At 36.9% G+C, this 18,599-nt stretch overlaps 2 protein-coding genes across 3 annotated transcripts in view; one reads left to right on the top strand and one right to left on the bottom strand.

Annotated features, from left to right (window-relative positions):
• Positions 1 to 1,367: 1,367 nt before the first annotated feature.
• Positions 1,368 to 12,300, bottom strand: Mpv17 (Mitochondrial inner membrane protein MPV17). The gene is made up of 4 exons (XM_071674663.1): positions 11,885 to 12,300; positions 9,894 to 10,009; positions 9,464 to 9,685; positions 1,368 to 7,624 (listed from the first exon to the last, which is right to left on the bottom strand). The coding sequence occupies exons 1-4, from the start codon at positions 11,955 to 11,957 to the stop codon at positions 7,457 to 7,459; spliced, it is 579 nt and encodes a 192-aa protein (XP_071530764.1). The 5' UTR covers positions 11,958 to 12,300; the 3' UTR covers positions 1,368 to 7,456.
• Positions 12,301 to 13,480: 1,180 nt separating this feature from the next.
• Positions 13,481 to 18,599, top strand: part of Kap3 (kinesin associated protein 3) — a 43,865-nt gene continuing 38,746 nt past the window's right edge. For both annotated transcript variants that reach the window (XM_071674665.1, XM_071674664.1), the window contains exons 1-2: positions 13,481 to 13,636; positions 18,064 to 18,181. In XM_071674665.1, coding sequence (XP_071530766.1) covers positions 13,602 to 13,636; positions 18,064 to 18,181 — 153 coding nt within the window. In that variant the 5' untranslated portion in view covers positions 13,481 to 13,601. The remainder of the gene's footprint in view (positions 13,637 to 18,063; positions 18,182 to 18,599) is intronic.

Genomic DNA, 18,599 nt, shown 5'->3' with positions numbered 1-18,599 from the left:
ATGACTTTCATCCACATACTTCTATGAGTATCTGAGACATTCCACATTTGCTATCATACACTGATAATCTTTCTGCTTTTTATCTAAGGACATCGTTAGTAATTTTTGTTGCTGTACCTTTCCTTCACTTTTGCATTTTGACAGTACAAAAGCTGTCCCTCTTGGTGACAAAGCAACTCTTTGTGGTTCCCATTGCTTTTTACCTCTACCTTGGATGACTAAACATTCCTTCACCCTTTGATGCTTCTTTTACTAATCCTATGCCCCTTCTTGTAATCTCTTTTTGAACTGCCCAAAAAGTGCTTTCTCTGAACACAAGCAAGTCTTATAGTCCTAGAAGCATCCATCCCCATGTACCGACAGTGCATCTGAATTTTCACCTGTGCTTGCTCATCTGTTCTGTTTCTTCTTAAAAATCAAGACATTTCCTTCTTTTTGGAAGTATGCATTGTTACATCCCATCCCTAATAAAGATGACTATTCTGACACCTTTAACTACTGTCCTGTTACTTTGACATCTACCATTTCCAAAGTCTTTGAATCCCTCCTCAACTCTCATATTCTCACACATCTAGAATCTTACAGTCTTCTCTCAATATGAGCTTCCGTGTGGGAAGATCCAATGGTGATATTCTTGCCTATCCTCCTAATATCTTGTCATCATCACTGAAAGATTTAATTGCCCTTGACATATCTAAAGCTTTTGACAGGGTGTGGCATCAGGCTCATCTCTAAGCTCCCTTCTTTTGACTTCCCTTCCTCACTTTACTTCATCATATCTAGCTCCCTCTCTGGCTGATCTATCTTTATGGTTATTGATGGATCAGCTTTCCCCCTTTCTCCATCAACAACAGTGTCCCACAAGGTTCTGTTCTGTCTCCAACACTTTTTCTCCTTTTCATCAAGTATTTCCTTTCTTCCACAGATAATCAAATGCACTCATACACAACTCAACACTGTAATCCTCAATTCTTCTTCTCTCATTCAATCTGTATTTTGTTTCAACACATCTTCCTAAGGAAACTCAGACTTGAACAGGATAGCTCATTGGGGTACATGGAATCTGGTTAAGTTTAGTGCCTCCAAGACCCAGCTTCTACCAAAAATTCCCAACAACTTTCCTCTCTTCTTTGACGCAGTGGATATACTTGGCATTACTGTAACATCCACTTTATCTTGAAAAACCCCACTTTACGGAAATAGCTAGGTCTGCTTTTAAAAACCTGGGAGTCCTGTTTACATGTCACAGTTTCTTTTATTCCAAACAGATGCTACATTTATACAAAGGATTGATCTGTCTTTGTATGTAGTATTGCTCTCTGTAAAGTTTACAACTTAAGAAGAAAATAAGGATAGTTAAACAGAAATTGAGGTTTGTTAAAAACTAAAGTAAAAAAAGTACATGAGTACGTCACACTGATTTTTTTTTATTATGATACCACCATACTGATGCAAAAGGGTCTATCTTTACTTATATGTTCTCAGGTGCATATAAGACTGCAAACCTTACAGTTCATTTTCATGAAAGTTATATAAACTTCACTACCCTGTAAGAACCATAAAACATGTTTCCTGACAGAGCAACAGCTTCTATAACTGCACTGAAAAAGTACGAAACATAAGCCTTGTTTTACCACTTTATCAACCTGAGAAAAGAACATGGGATGAGTGAACCGAGTTATCAATATCTCAACATGATTATTACATCTGTATACCTTGTTGTATCTTATCCGAGTCTCCTTCAAGTCATAAATTTTGCCTTTTATAAAGGTTGGTTGATTATTTGGACTTCATGTCAATTATCAAGTGCCAGGCTTCTTATGGCCATCAATGTCAAGTCATAACCACCTACTGAATGATCTATTTAAGATAATTCTAAAACTATGAATGGCCCTTGTCTTTTAGCAAATTTCATATGTTGCTTAAAAGCCACAATCTATATATTCCTCGCTAATTCATCCTAAGAACATAACTATTCTGTTTTCTGCAGGAATTTCATAAGTGTTTTCATCATACTGGAACTATTATTAACCAAATTCAGTCATGATAGGATGCAACAAGTGTATCGTCACAACATATAGGTCCTTCACATAAGTTGAGCATGATCATAGCATCTAGTCACTGCTCTCATCCCATCCATTTACACAGTGGAAACATGGCATTCATTTAAATCAAGACTGTATAAAAATGTTCTACAATTAAATATTCTAAGCGACTTATAACAATAAAATTGAGAGACAAAGTGTTAACTAATGGCATTCATCATCATACATCCTCCATACTAGAATAAAACACATATCACTTATCATTTTAGGATAATTTTGAGTTAAATGGAAGAGCTAAAGGAACAGACATACTTTCAAACAGATAATTTTCAAAACATTCAAATAACAGATATATCATTATCCAGAGGGTAAAGCCACTATTATACATACTCTAAGAAATGTCCCTTACCAGAAAAGAATTCTATTGAAGTGAGAGGAATAAAATGGGAATGTGTGGTACACGACTTACATAGAAACGATAGCAGTAAGTATAAAAACCACAAATAGATATTAATGTACTCTAACAAACAATAGTCATGTGCTACAGAAACGAGGAATTCAAAATATGTATAAGAGAATCAATGGCACATAATGGAACACTGATGTCCAACATCAATTTGGATCACTCTACACAAGTAAGCGGACTTGGCTAGGGTAGGTTAAGTATAATCTTACCTAATTCAATAAAAAAATCACAAACCAGTGCACTCTTTTCAAGGAGCAAAGTGATGCCGCAGTTGGGAGTACAAAATACTGTAGGAGCAGCTGGGAAAAAGAAGTGCCAATCAAAGGCTTTCACACCAGAGTGATTGAAAAGAAAAATTTTTTTTTTTTTTTTTTTTTTTTTTTTTATACTTTGTCGCTGTCTCCCGCGTTTGCGAGGTAGCGCAAGGAAACAGACGAAAGAAATGGCCCAACCCCCCCCCCCCCCATACACATGTACATACACACGTCCACACACGCAAATATACATACCTACACAGCTTTCCATGGTTTACCCCAGACGCTTCACATGCCTTGCTTCAATCCACTGACAGCACGTCAACCCCTGTATACCACATGACTCCAATTCACTCTATTTCTTGCCCTCCTTTCACCCTCCTGCATGTTCAGGCCCCGATCACACAAAATCTTTTTCACTCCATCTTTCCACCTCCAATTTGGTCTCCCTCTTCTCCTCGTTCCCTCCACCTCCGACACATATATCCTCTTGGTCAATCTCTCCTCACTCATTCTCTCCATGTGCCCAAACCATTTCAAAACACCCTCTTCTGCTCTCTCAACCATGCTCTTTTTATTTCCACACATCTCTCTTACCCTTACGTTACTTACTCGCTCAAACCACCTCACACCACACATTGTCCTCAAACATCTCATTTCCAGCACATCCATCCTCCTGCGCACATCTCTATCCATAGCCCACGCCTCGCAACCATACAGCATTGTTGGAACCACTATTCCCTCAAACATACCCATTTTTGCTTTCCGAGATAATGTTCTCGACTTCCACACATTTTTCAAGGCTCCCAAAATTTTCGCCCCCTCCCCCACCCTATGATCCACTTCCGCTTCCATGGTTCCATCCGCTGACAGATCCACTCCCAGATATCTAAAACACTTCACTTCCTCCAGTTTTTCTCCATTCAAACTCACCTCCCAATTGACTTGACCCTCACCCCTACTGTACCTAATAACCTTGCTCTTATTCACATTTACTCTCAACTTTCTTCTTCCACACACTTTACCAAACTCAGTCACCAGCTTCTGCAGTTTCTCACATGAATCAGCCACCAGCGCTGTATCATCAGCGAACAACAATTGACTCACTTCCCAAGCTCTCTCATCCCCAACAGACTTCATACTTGCCCCTCTTTCCAGGACTCTTGCATTTACCTCCTTTACAACCCCATCCATAAACAAATTAAACAACCATGGAGACATCACACACCCCTGCCGCAAACCTACATTCACTGAGAACCAATCACTTTCCTCTCTTCCTACACGTACACATGCCTTACATCCTCGATAAAAACTTTTCACTGCTTCTAACAACTTGCCTCCCACACCATATATTCTTAATACCTTCCACAGAGCATCTCTATCAACTCTATCATATGCCTTCTCCAGATCCATAAATGCTACATACAAATCCATTTGCTTTTCTAAGTATTTCTCACATACATTCTTCAAAGCAAACACCTGATCCACACATCCTCTACCACTTCTGAAACCGCACTGCTCTTCCCCAATCTGATGCTCTGTACATGCCTTCACCCTCTCAATCAATACCCTCCCATATAATTTACCAGGAATACTCAACAAACTTATACCTCTGTAATTTGAGCACTCACTCTTATCCCCTTTGCCTTTGTACAATGGCACTATGCACGCATTCCGCCAATCCTCAGGCACCTCACCATGAGTCATACATACATTAAATAACCTTACCAACCAGTCAACAATACAGTCACCCCCTTTCTTAATAAATTCCACTGCAATACCATCCAAACCTGCTGCCTTGCCGGCTTTCATCTTCCGCAGAAATATTATTAAAAACCGTTTCCTTTGCTTTTTATAAAAATTAGCATGAAAGATGTTTCATCTTTAACATATTGCTTGACAAACTCATCAGGAATATAATGGTGAAATTTTTGAATCAGGATTATTGATTCAGTAAACTTAACATATTCTTGACATTCAAGATTTACAATATTCATAACAATACATGTTTTGCTGTATAAGTCTCAGAATGACCAAGGAACCATTAGAATTACACTGCCATGTAAGGGTGGCTCCTTATTAGTTTTCAGGGTTATGTAAATCTTGGGCGTGGCACTCTTGTTGTAGATGCACATCATTCTCCTTTCATCTACACTTACAACCACTGTGAACCTGTTCTTCGTCGAGTCAAGCACAGTTTCATAAAAGTAGTGCTCTGATTTGACTTCTTCAAATGATATATCTTTCTGCACCTTAACAAAAGTATCCCCAACTTCTCTAACTTTAACCTTCCCTCCTAGTTTCTAATCTGATCACTTTATAGCTTAATCTCCAGCTGATAGAGCCAATCTTTTAGAGAAAACTTTCCTGCAACTCTAATTTAAATTATTCCACTTTTAGTCTTCCAACACTCCACCTTCTGAGCCTAAGCACTCTCTTACAATTTGCCCCATGCAAGGTCCTTCTCAAGTTCTCTTTCAGTTACAGGTGGACAACACATGGACCAAATGGCATACCTCCTCATGTCCTGAAGGATTGCACCTCTGAGCTAGCTTCAGTCCTTGCTCACATTTCATCCATCTAAAAATCCTATCTTTTCTTCTTGGAAGCATTCCTTGGTTCAGCCCATCCTGAAGAAAAGAGTGCACACAAAACTCTTTTAACTACCATGCCATTGCATTCACTTATGTTATGTCAGTCTTCTAGGCTCTCTTTAACTCACTCCCTTAAGCATTTACAATCTCATTTCATTCCTTAAAATCACCAATATGGCTTTGCAGTGCAATTTACTGGTGATCTTCTCTCTTTATAATTTATCTTTGGCCATTCCTTTCCAGGGAATACTGGTAAATCTTTTGTCACAACATTCAATATCTCTAAGGCAGCTGACAGTGTAATAAAAGTATTTGCTTATCGAATTTCCTATGACATATAGCTTTTTCATTTACCTTTGTTTTCTAACTCATAGTTTTCTTTCTGATAATTCTACTGAAGTAATTATTGATTATTGATTTCTCCCTCTTACCCTATCAATAGTAGTGTCCTTTAAAGTTCAGTCTTATGGCTTACCCTCTTTCTTTTCTCATAGTTCTTTATTTAACGTACTATCCTATTTACTCGTGCCAAGGATTCCAGTCTGCACTTGACAACTCTCCTTCTACACTGTTACTTGTTCTTTGTTGTGCAGTGAAGACTGTCCCTCTCTTAATTCAGCCCTGTGCATGCAGTAACCTGGCTACATTCATCAGTGCCACAAGGCAATTCCTACCTGTCTTTTTCTAATTCTCAGTCTTTTCCAACAATTCAGTTTTGAAATATCTTGACTCAGCCCTGCTATAACATAATCATATTAGGCATGACCATATCTTCTTATCTTCTACTATCTGAAGGGAAACCCATCTAATAAGCATGGCAAAATATGCTTCCCAAATTTTTGAGTTGTTTAAGTGCTACATTAATTTTTCTTGAGAGAAACTTTTCCCTACAGCAAAGGCCTAATTTGTCCCAATATAGAGTACTGTTCAGTTACTTGGTGGCTCTTATTCAGCTCCTCAAAGCCTGCATGGAATCAAAAGCCTTTTACTTTATTAGCTCTTCTCCTATCAACTCTTTTCAACCATCCCTATCTGTCTGCTGTGATGTTACTTTCCTCCCTCTGTTCTCAGTTATATTGTGGCCAATGCCTTTGTGAGCTGTCCATGTGTGTCAAAGGTCCTCTGACCAAGACCAGCAGCACACCTTTGGTTGCTCGTTCCCATCACTTACTAGTTTTTGTGTGAAGACCAGCCATACAAGGACTGACTTATGAAGCTTTTACCCTTCTTTCTATAAGCTCATGAAGCATGTGATGAGATAGCCATTCCTATCAGGATGTCAGTCTCTTTACTCATCTTCTAAAATTGACCAGAGAAAGCCTTTTAGGGAGGGATGACATTTGATGAAAAAAAAAGTCGATGGTGAATTTGGCTCTATTAGGATGTCTTGAAAATTTGACGGTATACACATTTTCTTGCTTCCAACTTTTTAGGACATATGGTTAGTTACTGGCTAAGGAAAAATATCACATGAAACAGAAACAGCAAAAACATTACAAAACACAGGAACAGCGAGCTTCAGTTACATCGTCCACTATCAATACCATAAGGTAAAAGAGGTAGCAAGTCATGTCATCTGATTTCTAAGACTATACCATGCTGCCAGGTAGCAAGTCATGTCATCTGATTTCTAAGACTATACCATGCTGCCAGACAATTTACATCCCCACCACAAGTGAGTAATAGCATTTGTCACACCTATAAAACCTGATGCATGAAAGCCTTATTCTAAATGGTAACTGTCGAATATTTTTTGCACAGATTGTATAATTGGAATAATGTCACGAGGAAAGTCATGCATTAAATTCACAACTCAAATTTTTGAAATTCACATCACACTTATGAGCTATAGCATGTGAAATATGTATAGAATTTACACTAACAATTTTATAGTATCAACAGGAGGAGGATCTCTTTTGAGTATAAAATCAAGCATAACTTTTTTTTTCAATCTCATATTTCTAAAGAACTCTTAATTAACAAAAATACACAAAAGATGTTTTTCAAAACCATTAATACCTATTTAATTATCTTTCAAAGTGTCTCACCCACTCACAGATCTTTACAACACATACAAATAATATCTACAGGAAAAAGTCAATCCTCCCTGACAATTATTAATGACTGAGGTGACTCATGAGTGACGTCTCTGTTAGTCTTCCATGCTAAGTAGGTGTTCCAAAGCAGTGCAAATGTCTGAACCACAAGCACCTGGTGATGTAGGGGAACAAAGTTGAAGTTGACAATCTGAACGGCTGGCCATACCTGTAACATACACATTTTTGATAGATATTAGCAGACTGAAAAAAACAAAACAAGGCTAGAACTGCAATCCTACATGCTTCTAATGCACCTAATCCAGATATAAATACATATGAGGGAAAGAAACCTGAAGACTTGCATGTTACAAATCACATCTATTGCCAACCTCTTCCACATAAAGATGGAAAACTTTGATATGATATTGGAAAAGCATTAAATACTGGTCTGTTCATCATGCCTTACATTCATCAAATATTTCTTGATAAGACAATAAAGAAAAAAAAATCTGGTAAGCATGTTCAGTAGGACTTTGTAAACATGCCCTTTTAGAATAAATCTTTGCAACTACCAGATAAACAATGTGAAAGGACAATGAGGTACAAATGAAAGGAACTTGGAAAGCTTACAAAGCCAGTCAGCTCAGTAGCTCAAACAACCACTTGCTAATTAGGATAGAGATTACAATGGGAAGAGACTTGTACAAATACTATTTATCTACACACTATAGGATCAACCAATATATAAAGATTCTCTGAACCAAAGGAGTCAAAACTTGCTAAAATACAATCTACACCCTAAGTGATTAGAGAGGTGGAACATAAACTTTAAATCAGCTCACTTCTGGATGCTGCCTCACTCCCTCAGGAAATAGTAAACGTATTAAAGAAAAAGAAATTGTTATAACCACGTGGATTTCAAGAGTATCTGAGAAAGAGAGTGAGTACCAGCCTATCTATAAGTATGTACAAGATTTGGTGTGGTAGACATTGTTAGTGCATATTGTTCCCAAATGGATTTTGCTTGTTTAGTTACAATTTTCCTCTTAGTTGCTACACCCTTTCCATGCTTATCAGTTCAAGGCTGATCAGTTAGTGACTTCAGCCATTTGTCTAATATCAGTTCAAGGTTGATCAGGCATTGACTGCAGTGATGAGTATAATCTTTTAAATTTTTCAGTTGCCACTCCAAACATGAGTATAATCTTTTAAATTTTTCTGTAGTCACTCCAAGCATGTTTCTTACTTTTCCTGCTATGACAGTAAATAATCTTTCATGTTATAGTGCATGGCATTGGTATAGTTTCTTGCATCTCACACATGCACATACACATTTAAGAGTACCTATAACAAGATTATACAGAAAGGCAAGGCTAGCATTAAGCACTCACTGCAGGAAAATCTTGAGCTCCTAAGAAAGAGTTGTAAAAATTATTTGTTAAGTGCTGTGTGTGAAATGGAGGGATTGTGTTAGGGACTGAAAGCCAGCATCCCACAATATATGGGTGAAAAAGAAAGAAAAAACAGCACCCTGAGCCAATGGAGAGAAACTTAATAGCCACTGAAATGTTTGCTCTGCACAGCCATCTCTAACCCTCCAGATACCAAGCAAGTGGTAACAATAATTCCTCCCTGGTTTGTGGCAGCAGATTGCCTACTACCAGAGAAAGAGAGAGAATCAAATTTTCAGAAGATTCTCAACAAAACAGGGAGATGACACAAATGGATACATAATTCAATGACATATTTGAAGAGTTTAGAAATGATTAAATGAGTAATTTCAACATGTATGAATTAAAATCACTGCCATTTAGTGGTTGATTATCCGATACCAGACACCAAAGTTTGAATCATGCAAACATGGACATGAAGATGTATGATTCAGCTCTTTATTAACAAATGCACTAACTCTTGCCCAATATGATAATTTATGCAAAATTTCAAATTTGATATAAAAAAAGAGTTACCATAACATACAAAAAAGTATGTCACAGACAGATGGCAGATAAGTGAATAGCACAATACCTTCACTACAGCCTACTCCTCATTCGGGGGAAACACTTACACTCCAATTAGCAAGCAAAATATCTCTGTAGTTCTTTTTGAGGTCCTCCCTAATATGCTCAAAAGTGTTCCCTTGTACAAGTCCCAGCACAGTCAGGAATACTCCCAAGAAAGAGGGTGCAAAGAGTCCTTGGTCCAAGGCCACTTTTTTTAAAGCTGTTAGTCCTTTACCCGATCCAATTTTACGATGTAAGATTCCATACCAGGTTGTTAGAGCAGGTGTCTGGAAAAAATAACCGCTTATAGTACCCAAAGCCTTCTTATCACATAAGTCTATAAACTACTGCAAAGACTGCAGAGAGACTATAAAAAGTGAGTGAACATGTATGATTACCATCTGAAATATCTTTACATTATTGACACATGATTAACAGAGATATTGAGGGAATTCATAAAATAACTGTGCTAATAATTACAGAGGTTTTACTTACAATCATAAAAACACCAAGTGCAAAGAAGCGGGCAGTATGTTGCCACTTATATTCGTTTACAGACTTCTTTTCAACAAAAACTTGAGACAATACATCGCCGGCACCCATCAATGTACCTAGAAAAATTTTTTTTCAGTCATTCATCTTTCTGAGGTCACAATAAATCCTGATACTGATCAAACAGTACTCTATAGTGCTTACCTCCTTAAATGAATGAAGCATTATGTCATCAGTAATTAGTACAGCTTTGAAACTTTGGGACAGTTCGGACAGATTACTGATATGAAAGAAATATAACGGGTTTGAACAATAAAGAACTGAAGGTGTTGATGGCTCTATGCATCAGGAAGTAAAGTTTAACAGAGAACATACTGAGGATATTGAAGGTAAACTTAAGAATGGTTCAAGAAAAGAGAATTGGAGGTGCACTAAAAGCTATGGTGAATGGATAAATTTAAATAGAGTGAGTAAGAATCTTCAGTACAAAGTGATCCTACAGTTAAGTGAAAGTTTTGGGTAGCTAAAAGCCTAACTTTGCGATATCATTGACTTTATTAAGCACTGGCTGAAGAATGCAAGACCATAGGAGTGTGATTGGAATCATTTCCTTTTTTTTTACACATCTTATGACCTAATCTCTATAATGGGGAAGGTTATGAAGGTCACAGAAAATGTGGAGGTTAATCAACATAAAAATAGGCAAAACATTTCAAGATATCAATGAAACCGGTGCAAACCTGACTTCCTTAAGGAGTTAATGTTTGAAGTTAACCTTAATTTTCAACACTAACTTAATTTTCAATACTGTAGTTGGATTACATCAATGATACTGTTTCCATTATGAACTGAAAGTGTTTTATAGTTTTTATTTCATGCATTTGACCTACCAGTGACTCTTCTTAGAGTAAGGTTTGGAATTACAAAGAAATGATGTAAAAGAATCTGTTCTTAAGTTTTCAGGTGAGAACGATGAAGATTTTTCCTCACAATGATCACAAATGCAGGTCATACAGTGAGTGGTTGGAAGCAGATCATACCAATCACATGTCTACAAATAAACTTAAAATGAGGTACACATTGGTTGCTCTGGGGATTTACGTAGGGTTTTCAAAGCTTCTGCTTCACGTACTTTTATGATGATCGACACCACATTATCACTGATCTTCATAGCCCTCCCAACTAAATTTCACATTACTGATCTTCATCACTAAACTCCATAGCCCTCCCCATTAAATTTCCTAAGATCGTATAATAAAAAGAATCCTAGTTATACTACCTTACTCCTATATTCCTAGATTGTCCACCGTCACAGCTAAACAAAGTCACTGATATCTCAGATTTTGGGTATCTCTAACCTATAAATTTACCAATCCCACTTGTTCCAGTTAAATTTATGATACCCCTACCCTACAAATTTAATTCATCCCAATTGTCCCAGCTCTAAAAAAGGATCCTAACTATAGGCAATGAACAATATACCAGAGCCTACTGGGTATGGAGCTCCAGACCAGAAATGGTAAGCTTATGACGTCAATCTGTTGAAACTTTCCCTAAACTTCATTATCCTTACTACCACCTTTATAAGCTTTTGGCACCTGTTGAAACTTTCCCTAAACTTCATTATCCTTACTACCACCTTTATAAGCTTTTGGCACCTGTTGACACTTTCCCTGATCTTCATCATCCTTACTAATCCCCTTGTTTCGGGACAAATACCAATGCTTCAAATCACGCACCTCACCTCTATATATCAGATTCTCTAATTACCAGGAATGCACTGATGCCAGTCTTGTCCATATATGATCATAAATAGCGATGCAGAACTAAACCTCATACCACTTTAATAACCTCCATGCGAGGTGAAACTAAGGCGCTTGTATCACCTTAATTAATCCTACCTCTAATACGCAGGACATGAGAAGACACTTTAAAAAAAGGAGAGGTTATATGCATATAATTCATTCATTTAAAATGAGTTACATAACACTTACCAGTTTGCAGTGACTGGACCGTCAATGGGTACTTCCTCAACAAGTGGGAGTAAGCCCGTAATATTGATGACATTGTTGCAGGTTTACTAGTGAGCTGATTCTGCTACAACTACCCTCTCACTGATCCCCAGTGCATGAACGAGGCCAGCGTCATCTCCCCATTGATAAGATTCATCTTCAATGACGGATTGATAGTAATGGACTGATGGACAGCATGGTCCACCCTCAGGGTACGTGTGTTGGTGGAGCACAGACCCTCAATGGTCTTACGCATCATATATTTTATCAGTTTTGTGGGAAGTCCACGGATAATAAAATGTACTTTAAAATATATCTCATTTCAGAGCTTTTGATATCGAACTTTATATGGAGGGCATTACCCCCCACCAAGGTCTTTCTCTACACGTGTGTTTGCATGACATAACTGATAGCAGCTCAGCTGATCCAGCCAGCACCCAGTACAGTTATTTATTTATGTAAAAAATGTCCGTATCCTGATTACGGCTGTTATTCGTTATCGTTATCATTATTATCAATATATATTCATTTGAACAGCTGTGGAATGTATTATGCTAATGCGTTACAGTGTCACATTTGAGGGTCATTTAATCTGACCCAGATCCTGGCAAACTAAGACTCTAAATTTAGATAAGGATGTGCGTGAAGGGAGATATCATTCCTGGTTTTGGTTTTAAACTTTTCAAAGGGATGGTAGCTTGAAAACTCCATTTGCAGGCAGTTATGATAGTGGCAATGAAGGAAATCACTCTTCTGTGCAATGAAATAAAGTTTAATTTTCACTTATCGCACTTGTAAAGTTATTCGCTTAACTAATCCCTACACTGTGATTTTTATAACTATATATATATATATATATATATATATATATATATATATATATATATATATATATATATATATATAATACCATGTGTTTCATCTTAAGATTATCGTATATTGTTTAGCTGCAAAAGGGTGGTCTTATGAAGGCTTTAGAAAGTCTACAGTATTCATCAAACACAGGTTCGAACTACCTTGATAGTTCGATCTAGTGGTTCAAGGGCTTGAACAGATGATCATTACTCCTCAAGAGACTCAATGAGTCAAACTATTGGTCAGTTCAACTCATACTGCTGGAAAGCTTCGTCTTTTCAGAAGCCCTTCAATGTATACATTATTATTTGTCAACCTTTATTGTGGTCTGGCATGTTTTTAACATATTTTTAGTATATCAAATTGATCCATTTACTCCCCTTTTTCCAAATTTATCATGATTTGGTCTGCTACGTATGATTACTGTAATTTCATGTCTTTCCCTTTTCCTTAGTTGTACGCATGTTACCACATTAAGAAAAAAAATCTTTGCTGTAAAGGGAAAAGATTATAGATGCTGGTGAATTTTAGATTTTTTTCTTCAACTTTTTTCTTTAAGTTTCTTTAAATTTCTCTACTTAGTTATCATTCCCCTTCAATATCTGGAATCCTTTATTTTCAGTTTGATTCAATGTCTTATATCATTTAAATTATTCATTCTTTTCCTGTTGTAGGGGGCTCGACTAATGGGTTCAAACTAAAGAGACAGTTCGACCCTTGTGATTCACTGTCTCGACCACCTGGGCTGGGCTTGGCTGGACGAATGTTTGTGTCAACAAACATGGCCCACTGACACGACCCCTGACACTTGACAGCTGAAGAAGAGGAAGACCAGGACAACAGGATGATGCAGGTAGAGGATGCAAGATATCTGAAAAAGTAAGTGTACTTATAAACTAACTTGCAGTTAACTGGTAATAAACATGGTCTCTAAACGACATTAGATATATATAAGTGGTGGACCATGACTAGGTTGGTTTTCCTTAGTGTTTCTAGAATAAGATTTATGGCTCGTTCATTGTCATTGAAGACTTGACTTAATGAATAGCTTATACAGCCAATTAGGATATACTTTTTTGAAGGTGTATCTCAAGATAGTATATATCTTCTATAAACGCATACTGTCTTCCTTACTCTTACCGTATTTGGACAAGCTCTTCTAAGGGATACAGAGAATATTTCCATATTATGGGATGAGTGGTTATTAGGGAGGGCCAGTTAATGCTTAGGTAGATGAAACACTGGCAGAAATCGGTAAAACCTATTGAGAGTTGAATTGCTATTCATTGGTCTAATGGACTTCTCTACGAGACACGCCCATGATTTCATTGTTGCTGAAACTTAAGAAAGAAAAGAATAGCAGCTGGTGGCACCAAAGTCCCCCAGCCTTCCTTCTGACTGTCTTTCACATTGTTCCCCCATTTACCTGGTATATATTTCTGCTACAAAACGTAGCTGTTAGGTGAGGAAATCATATGTCCTTTCGATTAATACGATTCACCAACATCTTTTTTAACTGCACATTTTTTCAATTATACCCCTTACCACTGTTACTTATTCATTATCAGAGGATAAAGCAGGTCATGCAGTGCTAGTCTTGATAATTTCTGATGAGTGTAGGAAGTTCGATGATAGGCATTTCCTACACGCAGTCATTTTTCTGGTGCTCCTAAAGTAAGTTTGCATGACCTGAATCATTTTATTTCAAAGAATAACTTCACTGGGTAATTGATTCAATGTTAGATATGAGAAATTGTGAGTGGAGATGGATCTGGTGGATGTGTAAAATCATGTCTGATACAACTTTTGAATATGATTGATTTCATTATGCATCAGTGGTTAATCGTATGGAATAAAACAAGACCATTGGACTGTGATTTGATGCATTTATTTTTTTTCTAAAGAAATGATTAAGGAAGGGTAGGGAGAGTTAAGAACATCAGAGAAAGTCTTGTTTTAGTTAAATGAAACATTGGCAGTTATGAAATCTAAGGGTACTGCTTAGATTACTTTGGAATGGCATTGATTTTATTTTGTAATGATACTTCATACATATGTATCCACTAAGACAAAATCAGGGGCATTTGATTCGAAGCATTGATTCTAAAACTTCTGATAATAGGTTGGTGATAGTGGGGAGAGTTGTGAAGATCAGGGAAGTTGTGATAAATTGAAATGTAAATAGTTGATAGATATTAGTATATATCAACAGAATCCTTGAAAATGTCAGCTAAACTCCCAAGCAGCTGGGGACTATGGGCAATGGTTACTTGTAGAGAGGTTGAGCGGTAGCTTCACATGCAGCCTGATGTGTCATTTTGTAATATTTTATGGGCAGTTGGCATGATACTGAAGTCACGGGTGTGTGATATTCAAGTAAAACATTAGAAATTGAAATGAATCTCAGCTGCATAGAAATGTTGATTAGATTGATAGTGTTCTGATAATTTTTACAATTGTTTCTCCTACTTTTACTCTAATTTACCCCATTAAATGAACTTAGCCTCATGGTCTTCCCATGTATAACTTATTTATTATCATACAATGAAAAGTAATGCTCCAGGTAAAGCATAATGTTCTCATTTTATTGTGAATGCGGTATACCGTGAGTGCAAAATAAAACCGTTCATTTTTTTAATGGATTCAGGTGATGCTGTTCAACTTTGTAATGACCAAAACACTTGCAGAAACTGGCGGAATGTTTGAGAACCACATCCAACTTCTCTTACCTTCCACTGTTTACAGTACCTTAAGTAAAGTAATAGCTTAAACCTGTCACTCTGTTCTCTTATTGGAATTGGATATGACTAGAATCATTACATTCTCTGCTCTGAGTAGAATGGATCAGACCCGCACTGCATGGTTTGGACTTTTTTTTTCATCCTGTGATAATAGATATGGTAATTGATTTTTGTGAGGATTGTGAACATGAGGAAAGAATTAGGCTCATTTAAATGACAAGTAAGTCAGATGGACAAATCAACAAGACTTATGAAAACCTTTAACTTCCTTTAGCAGTTTATGTTTGTTTTAGAAATACACCAGCATTGATGTGGCCTTCTGCTGGGAACCTTTTGCAGTCACTGCTTGCTGCGGAGCAGCATCACCACCTGTTTAGTGTAGTGTTTCTTTACACTTTTACCAGCTGATGCAACACACTGTTGCAGGGGTGTTTGGTATATTTTGACAGTGACACCGAAAGGGTGAATAAATCTTGACTGCTAGAAGAGGTAAGTGTAGGTTTTGATTAGTCCTGCTGATTTCTGTTGGTGTTTTACTTAATTTTGCATTACCAGTATGGATTTTTCCAGTGCTAGGTCTACTGGTGGTCTCTCCTATGTGACTCACTTCTGGTCCTCCTCTCTCTGGGATTTTGGTGAAACTTTTGTCATAGCCCTTGAAATTAAAGCATTTGACAGGATTTGGCTTAGGTTTTTCCATTCTAATCTTCTTTCCTTTGGTTTTACGGTTTCGTATTGTTCACTATTGCACAGGTTCCTCACAGTCCACTCCATTGCAGTTGTTGTCATTGGAGCAATTTTCCTCTCCTGTCATATCGATAGTGGTTTTCCTCAGGGTTCTGTCCTATCTCCTATTCTCTTTCCTCCCTCAATAAATGATGTCTCTTCTAACTCAATTTACTCTTATACTGATGATTTCACTTTACATACTTCTGCTCTTTTCCTCCCCATGCTTCCCTTAATACTGATGATTTCACTTTACATACTTCTGCTCATTTTTCCTCCCCATGCTTCCCTTAATACTCAGTCTCTGTCTCACACTGATCATAACTCCTGTCTCACTTCTGACCTGTGCAACATTCAAGATTTGGGAAGCAGTAACTGTGTAAAACTTAATGCTGCTAGAATGCAGTTTCTCTCTCTATTTCTTTCTAAGAATCATTTGTTTCCTTCTGTTCAATTTTAAAACACCAAAATTTAAGATCGTCATGATATACACGTTAGGCATAACCATATCCTCCACTCTGTCTTTGAAAGTCCACCTGATTAACATCACAAATTTTGCTTACCAAAAGCATTACTTCTTACCCATGAGTACTTCCATTTTAACCTTCAAAGTGATCAGTTTTCTCATAGTGTATATTGTTTTTCAATAGTTTTCTCATAACGTATAGTGTTTTTCAATATTATCATTTGCAAACATTTTTCCAGACATTTTGGGTATAGATGATTTACAGATTTTGTTTAAAGCAGTGAATGAAAATAATGGATGCAACCATTTCATTTATATTCAGAGATTTTTGCTACCTTTATAGAATTACAGAAAAGCCTAGACCTCTGTAGCAAATCATCTTAATTCCAAAAAAAGCCAAGAGCTCAATAGTGAATCAGCTTTCAGAGTGGCAGAATTATACCATTTATTATGTAGATTTATTAAAAGGTATTCATGATAATGCTTAGTGAATGATGAAAATTTAATTTGACCTTGATATGCATACTAGTATTGATGGAAAATTGAAGAAAAATATGCTTTACACCAGAGTGATGCTAAAGGAGGTAAAGTTTAAAATCTTGTGGTATGTCTTATATCAGGTCTCAGAGACTGCTTCAGATGTGGTATGTAGATAAAGAGAAGGATATATATGTATTAAAGGGATGATGAATAAGGAAATGCTAATTGATAAGGTACTGTATAATAAACATACAAATGGTTAGTTTCAGAGTGCTTGTGTATTCTGGAACATCATGTGAGGCATATGTGGATGAGAAAGAGGAATTAGAAAGAAAAAAGATAATGGAATTGGTAGTTATAGTGTGCTCCTGAGGAGAATGATAAACCAACCAAAGTGAACATGACCAATGTGACATCATGTAGCAGGTTTGTAATAATTGAAATAGGTAATGAAAGCAAGGTGTTGAAGTGAGGTCTTTCAGAAACAGGTTTGAGTTTTGAGTTGTAATGAGTGAAGAAATCATGGAGTGGTTTCTAAGATCAAGGATGAAGTAGTGATGTAGTATGGTCATGTTGAAAAAATAAAAGGAGTTTTGAGTGAATGATGAAAGTACATACTTGTGTAAGTTGAGCGGCAGTAGTTACTGAGACATACCAGCGTTAAGATGGATATATTCAGGTATTGTAATATACATGTGAGTGATACTTTTATGAAAGTAGTACCTGCAGAGATGTGGAGATTATGTGTGTGTATTAGATTTTGTTTGAACTATCCAGTTGAGAAGGTGAGGACATATGTAATATCTATGATTTTACATGAATATGATTGTATACTGAAGAGGTGAAATATCATTATTTTGGTAATTGATTAAAATCAAAATGTTTTTGACCAGGAAGGTAAAGGTTGGTTCGCTAGATGTACATCCAACTGAGAAGGCGCTTGTTGTTAACTATGAACTGGAAGCCACGATCCTTGGTCAGCTGGGGGATGCTATGCTGGGAGACAAGAAGGTAATTTGGTTAAACATTTCACAATCTTCTGTGGTTAATGAAACAGAACTTACATAGGTAACTGAGACTCAACACAGAAAATTAAAGGTAGGGCAGGTTCAGAATTGTAAATTCTTCTGAAGGTATTAATCCAGAGGAGTGTGGAGAAATGTTTCTTGCTTGGTACCCTGCCGTTTAGCAAAGAAAGGAATGTCAGGCATGGATTACTTATATACCAGATATTGTAATCATACGAGTGGATTGGTGTGACCACACTTTGCATGTAATTGGTTACTCTGGAGGGAAAGATCATCTTTGGCAAGGTTGTATTATTTTCATTAGATGAAAGGAGAGTAGTCTTGAGGAGGAATTTTCTTCAGAAGAGTGCATCATATCTGTGCTCCTAATTGGAGTACAACTTTGATACTGTGTGAGTCCC

Source organism: Panulirus ornatus, chromosome 20 (genome assembly GCF_036320965.1).
Source record: "Panulirus ornatus isolate Po-2019 chromosome 20, ASM3632096v1, whole genome shotgun sequence".
NCBI classification, from domain to species: Eukaryota; Metazoa; Arthropoda; class Malacostraca; order Decapoda; family Palinuridae; genus Panulirus; species Panulirus ornatus.
This window is presented reverse-complemented; position numbering and strand designations above follow the sequence as displayed.

Excerpts from the sequence above, each read along its gene's own strand:
- Mpv17 (XM_071674663.1), bottom strand. The coding sequence starts at position 11,957 with ATGTCATCAATATTACGGGCTTACTCCCACTTGTTGAGGAAGTACCCA. Across the intron at positions 10,010-11,884 it reads GGTCCAGTCACTGCAAACTG|GTACATTGATGGGTGCCGGC; the intron begins GTAAGTGTTATG and ends AAATTTTTCTAG. Across the intron at positions 9,686-9,893 it reads CACTTGGTGTTTTTATGATT|ACACCTGCTCTAACAACCTG; the intron begins GTAAGTAAAACC and ends TATTTTTTCCAG.